General features: G+C 47.5%; 1 protein-coding gene across 1 annotated transcript in view; it reads right to left on the reverse strand.

The window, feature by feature from the left end:
• Positions 1-1,760, reverse strand: part of MAP7 (microtubule associated protein 7) — a 181,349-nt gene extending 179,589 nt beyond the window's left edge. The window contains exon 1 of the mRNA XM_018053247.1: positions 1,615-1,760. Coding sequence (XP_017908736.1) covers positions 1,615-1,681 — 67 coding nt within the window. The 5' untranslated portion in view covers positions 1,682-1,760. The remainder of the gene's footprint in view (positions 1-1,614) is intronic.

The raw sequence follows: 6,967 nt of genomic DNA on the forward strand, positions 1-6,967 counted from the left end.
TGAGCACTGAATAAAACTAGTTTGTAATTCACTAACATCTGAAAATCTTGTTCATGTGCAAATTCTAGAAAATGCTTATTTATTATTTTTAGCATAAAACGTGAACAATTTTGCTTCAGAAGCAGTTTTTGTTGTTGTTGTTGCTGTTGTTTTTTCCCTTGTGCGGATTAGGCACCAAACCGTTTATATTCTTAATGAGGATACTGCCCTCCTGCTGCACTAACCCTCAGAACCCAGTTTATCAAGTTCCCTAAAGCATTTACAAAGGCACGTCCTCTTAGCCACCCCTTCCCTACCCCAAACCAAAATAATGACCTGCCAATCTTTCAAACACAGTAAGACAAAATAAACCACCCTTCAGGAAGTAGCGTGACTTCAAAGTAAACAAGTTCAAGATTCCTTGTCTTAATCTTAGGTATTTTGGCTTGGAGGGATTAAGTCTTCAGACTTTAGGTGCCCCAACTCTACGTAGCTGAAAAGATATATCATTTGCAAATACGGTTACAGCTTTCCCGGACCTTTTGCATTAATAGCAGCACACCTTCTAAGTCAATACCTCTCTTTTGAGGGTGGAGGAAGTCTCACATTTAGGTAACAATTGTTTCCGATTATGTGTAAGCAGAAAACTCAACTGGGGAGCCTGCAATTGGCACGGCTTTTTTAAAATAAGAAACTGCCTCACCGCCCCGAAGTGTAGGAAGGTACCAGAAACAGTTTACTGGCCAAGAATAGAAGAGGGGAGTAGAAAAGAGAGGTGGATCTGCAAGCAAAAATGATCTCGAGGCGGGAAAATCGAGGGGGGCGGGGGAGACTTAATGCTCTCAGGGATATGAGCTCTTGCCCCCAACCGCGGCTTGCAAGTGGAGGCGGGGTGGGGGGGGGGGTTCCTCTGTACAGCGTTCGGAGGGGCCGAGACGATTTCCCACTTATGGTTGGTGCACTGACTGAAAACATGAACTCCTGAGGATCCTTTCAAGTTAGCGAATCTCTGAGACCTCCACCAGCACCCGCAGGCCCCCACCATCCCGAAAGCAGCCCCCTGCTTCCCGACCCCCCGATCTCAGTCTTCTCGCGACCAACGTCGTAACTGCGGACTCCAGGACAATCGCTCCGGAGCGCTGGGCTCCGTCCACCGCGGCGGGCGACCCCGGCACCTGGTGCGCCAGTTAAAGCGAGGTTTGCGCAGAAAAGGATAATCCTGAGAGCCGCACCTGGACAAGGATTTTCCGGCTGGTGGTTTGGTTGGGGGAACAGGATTTCCCCATTCAACCAAATTAGACCCAGCCTGGCAGGTGGGAGAGAAGGACCGGCGTCTCCCCATTTCCTCCTCCCGACCGCGCTCCCTGGCGCGCTTCCACCTGTTGGGGGAAGTCGAGATGGAGCGCGAGAGGGGCGGCCCTGGCTATGGCCGGGCGCCAGCGAACTTGGGCGCCGGGGCCGCGCGATGGACGCGCGGCGGCGGAGGGTGGAGGGCCAGCGCGCTCCGAGCCGGCCGTTCCGGGCCGCGGCCGGGCGGGGGAGGGGAGCGCCGGCCCCACGCGAGCCCCGCAGCCCCGCTGGCGGCCCTCCCGCCCGCGCCCGCCCGACCCCCACCTGCCCCCGCAGCTCAGTCACCTGTTTCGCTCTGCGCGACGCCATCGCCGCCCGTGTGGCTGTCGCCGCCCGCTCCCAGGTCCGCCATGGTGCTCCGATGACGCGCCCGGGGAGCCGCTCCGCCCTCTTCCTCGGCTTGGCTCCCGCCGGCCCCCCGCCTCCCGGCCCGCGGCCCAGACAGGTGAGCGCGGTCAGGGGAGGGCGGAGGAAGGAGGGAGCGAGCGCTCGCGAGCCCGCGGCGGCCTGCGCCCGGCGCGCCCCCTTGTGGACAGGTACGGCGTGGCAGCCGCTCCAGCTGACGCGGCTGGGTTTCCGCAACCAGAGCAGCGGGCGGAGTCAGGCAACCTGAGCTGCGAGCTTCTGGTGCCGGCTGCCCGGCTCCTCGAGGTCTGCAGGGGGTTCGGGGACGCTTGGTGGCGCTAGGAACTGGGACGCGCTCAGGATCCGTCGAAGTGAGGCGAGAGCACCCTGAAGGCTCTATCCTTCTCTGAGCTCCGAGGCAGCCTGATCAATGTTAGACTCGCCAGGGCTGGGGTTCGTGGTGACAGCCGCCGAAGACTATGATGCCACGTGGAAAGCCGGACTACACCGGCTGGATTCGACTCAGCGGTCCAGTCTTCATCTGCGTTTTAGCACATCACTGCCGACGACCTGTCTTTTCACCAGGCTTCTGTATCTGATGTTCCCCAGGGCACACAACTTTGTGCCCAGTGATGTAGCTTTTCTTATTCTTGACTTCCGATTAGCAGCTTACCTTGTGATTCGTGGCTGGCTCCGGAAGACCAGGGGAAAAAGCAGTAGGCAACAATTTCTTTCTTTTTTAAGAAACAGATTATTAGCTGCAGGGACATCAATTTCTGCTCTAACAAGCAAATAAACGTTAAGCAACAAATGCTGAGAAAAAAGAAAAAGTAGCCTGTATAAAGGGAAACGTAAAGAAACAAAATGGAGCAGAGATCAGTTCTGCCTGGTTACACAGAGATGCAGTCCCACAGCCTGTTGGCTGAACACGAGTCACAAGCTCCCAACAGTTTCAAATCCTCTCAAGGACTTCAGCAGAATCTAGGGGAGCCCAAGCGTGTCTGAGAACAGGGTTGGATTTCTTGGTAGGGTGACAACTCTCACCATCCTTGCATGCACAGCCTGCCACTCTGAGCCCAGGAATGGGCTGGTTTTATTTGGTTTACTGGGTCACTGGCTGATTAGGTAGAGGGTTTCAGTAAGGGACACATGCTGCGGTTTGTAGTTATGGATTTTCCCTCTGTGCCATTTCTATAGCAGACTAGGCAAACTGACCCTTTGGTAGCGTGACCTTCCTAAATCACATTCAGATCACTCTTAGTGCCCTTCTAATCAATGAAAATAAAGCATCAAGTGGATGGAGGTAGTTTTAGACTTCAGCTTGAGTCCAACCAAAGGTATTTTTTAATAAATTAAGTCACCAGGGTTTAAGACACTTTCCTTTGAACATCAGAAAGATTCTGAATTCTCTGAAAGAAGAAGAATCAAGAATCCTCCTTAGGAAAAGGAGGCCATTTGTTTTCAATCTACTATACTATTTACTTAAGTGAACCAATGAGTTCTTTCTTTGACTTCCTCCCCTCCCAAAAGTGAAGACTTATTGGTGTGTTTATTTGTATGTGTTTGGTTTTTGTTTCTGTCTGTGCTCATTCCTTCTCCCATTCTTTTGATAACTTACGTTTTAGTTTGTCACAAGTTACACAAAAATAAATGCCAACAAGAAACACACCAAAATGCTGCACTTAGGCCCTGTACAGATTCTCTATTCCAGACCCCATGCAGAGTCTGTTAACAGAGTGGACTGTCGGGTGACTGTGGGAAGGATCACATCTGTTAAATGTCGCCCCACAACGTTGTATTTCATGTTGCACTTTACTGAGAACACGGAAGCCATCTGTCCTGAGCGCCCACATCCAACTCAAAACCTTGCCGAATCATCATGACTCCTTTTTCCAGGGGAGGAGCTGGATGTCCTCAGGCCACTCACTCCCCCTCCTGCCTCCTCTGAAACCTCATATCTCCCTTATTCCTACTCCCCAAACGGCTCCCCATTCAAGGGGCTCTGCCCCAACAAATACATTCAGGACTCTATGATTCTGAAAATTTCATCCTTTGACTTCCCACCCTGCCAAATCTCGTCATATATTTTGTTCACCAAAGGGGATGAATATGTGGACCGTGTGCCACCATCAGCTTATCATCTTTGTTTAACCGACTGTGGTCTTTCTTACCTGTCTATAAAAGCTTTCTTGGTCACAAAATCAAATTCCATTATTTTGATCTGTATTCCCCTAGACTTTCTGCAGCACTCGAGCCTGATTGTTTTCCTCTTGGGTTACCCCACTAGCCTGATGTTTCTCACTCCTCTATGGTCAGTTCTTTTGTCTGTTTTGTGGATTTAAATTCTTCCTCCTTCTCAACTTGTCCCCAAACCTGCCTCCTCCCCAAATCTTAGGCCATAACCTTTCTATCTCTATTTTGACAGCCCTCACCTACTGTTATCTCCATCCGAATGACTCCTAAATCGAGAATCTATACCCTGACTTCAGTCCTGACTTCCACCAATACATCCTCAAGGGTCTCTGGAAATTCTAGCATGTTCTCTTTCATGCCCATTCTAGCAGGATGCCCTGACATTAACTCAACAGGTCCCCAGACCAGCACCCCCCACAAACTTGCCTATTTTTGAATTCTCTTACTCACATAGGTTCAACATCTTCATCACTGCCCAGATCAGGGTTCCAAAATTTTGTCAATTCATTGTTTTAATTCTACCCTCTCAATTCATATCGCTCTGTAGCTTCCACTAGACCCTCATTCACATCTTAAACAGTTTCTGAATCGCTCTGTCCAATTTCCATTCCCTCTAATTTACCCAACACAACTTTACCAAGTTAATCTAACACACACACACCATTTCTACATAACTAAATACTAACTCCACTTCCCTCCCTGACCATCCCCCAATTACATCCTGAGCTCTCCTATCCCATTTCCACTTTTCAACTCTATATTCCAGCTAAGTAAGAGTTAAAATGAGTTAAAATTTGTGTATGCTTTAGTGCAATAGGAAAGTTGTTCACTTTCTCTAGAACACCTTGAAAATCTCTTTCTGCCTTTGTTCTTGGAGCTGTTTGCCAGAATGACTTCTCCAGTCCTAAGTAATTTAATACTTCCTTTCTTCCAAGGCCCAGGTTGAGGTCCACCAATCGGTGAGACTTATTCCACCTGCCCTGGGTCTCTTGGCAATCTGGTCCTCTGAACCTCTCCACGCTCTTCTGTACTTGTAACTTGTCCAGCCTTTAACATAGACCAGATGTAGTTTGTTACTGCGCATCTGCCTCTTCAATCTGATATGAATGACTTGGTGGCAGGGGCTTCGTCTTCTCTTTCTCTTTAGGTGTCCATAAAGTCTGGAGCCATCAATTATATGCTTTGCTGACAGGCTGCAGATGTCCTCAGTGACACACGTGCCTGCATTCTGAACCGGATGGGCTTCGTGTCTATCTTTCCTGCTGCTACAGCACCTCACACACAGTAGGCCTTCCAGTGGGTTCACAGTTAATTCCTCTTTGCCCAACTGTGTCATGTGATAGCTTGGGAATGAAAGAAACACAATATGCAATAACAGAACTAGGAGAAAGAGGTCAAACTGTGGTTTAAAAGGAACATTGGATCTATTTTTGAGTCTGCCCCTGGCACCCATGTGAATCTGTTTTGTTACAAACATTTTTCTAGGCTCAGCTCTGGACCTTGACTTTGCTGTAAAGCCTCTCTTGACCCTCTTTGGCAGTTTGATGCAACTATAGCGCTTACCACATGTACTGTTGTTTCTATTGTTAAATTATCTGTTGTTGTTTAGTTGCTAAGTCACGTCTGATTCTTTTGCAACCCCATGACTGTAGCCCGCCAGGCTTCTCTATCCACGGGATTTACCACGCAAGAATACTGGAGCGGGTTGCCATTTCCTTCTCCAGGGGATCTTCCCAACCCAGGAATTGAACCTACATCTCCTGCACTGAAGGTAGATTCTTTACCAGTGAGCCACCATGGAAGCCTTAAATTATCTGTAGAGCTTTGCAAAAAGACCTCTGGGCCCTACCCCAAACCAGTGACAACAGTTTCTCTGAGACAGTGGCATCAATATATATTTTTAAGTGTCCAGATCATGTTAACATGAAGCTGGGTTGAGAATCACTGGCCTTGATCGATGCCAATGGCCTTTCAGTGCAAAACTTTCATGGAAATTGAGCCATAATGGAACTGCCTTCTTTTGTGATTAAGGCCCAGAATTCTGAAAAAACCCCAAGGATGCCAGTCTAGGAATATATTATGAACCATATAGGGATAGAGAAACGTTTGCCCATAGACACAGGGTAGGAAATGGCAACCCACTCCAGTATTCTATTCTTGCTGTGATAATCCCATGGACAGAGGAGCCTGTGGCCTGCAGTTTATGGGGTCACAAAAGAGTTGGACACAGCTGAGCTACTGAGCACTACTACTACATAGGGTAGGAGGGAGATCCCAAGAGGAGATTACATCATTAAAGAGTTGGCTCAAGATAGGTAGCTTGATGTGTGTATATATATATATGTGTGTGTGTGTGTGTGTGTATACATATATATGGTTTTAAAAGAAGCACTTAACCATTACAGGTGGGGATATGAACTGTGGCTTGATAAACAAGTTCTCCTGTCTTTAAGTGTGAGTGAAATGATTTGTGATTTCATTTATACCTCACCTCCTTCGAGATTTCTCCATAGGACACAGGACTGTTCTCAGGATTGGGGTGGAAGAAAAAAATGCAGCTGTGTTGTTGCAAGTATCAAATAGGAACATACTGGTGAGAACTTTTTGCACACTCTAATGCAATATATAAAACATATACTGTATGTTGATTTTCACTTAGAAATAAAGATGACTACTTGTTTTATTAAAGACTGGTCTATATGGATAAGTCATGATACAATATCAGCTCTGTTATTTCTATATTGCATAATAAACACGTTCCTCTGTATTTAAGAAAGTTGTTTATGTCATTCATCCATCTAGGAGCTTCAGACTTCATCCTATTCATGTGGGCAGTCTTATAAAATATAATACATATCCAGCTTAATATAAAAATATTTACCTCAAATATGAGAACTAAAATTAAGGAGACAGAAAATGCAGGGTTCCCCAGTGGGGTGCAATTTGCAGACCCCTTGAGATACACAGTAGTCATCCAAGATAACTTGGGGTCTTGAGAAAAAGCCACTGAGTTTCTTTTATTCTGTTTTCCATGTCCGCTCTCTCTTACCACTCAGTAGCCCCAAGGAATGACTTGGACATCAAGTTGCTCTTTGAGTAC

The sequence above is a fragment of the Capra hircus genome, chromosome 9, assembly GCF_001704415.2.
Source record: "Capra hircus breed San Clemente chromosome 9, ASM170441v1, whole genome shotgun sequence".
NCBI classification, from domain to species: domain Eukaryota; kingdom Metazoa; phylum Chordata; class Mammalia; order Artiodactyla; family Bovidae; genus Capra; species Capra hircus.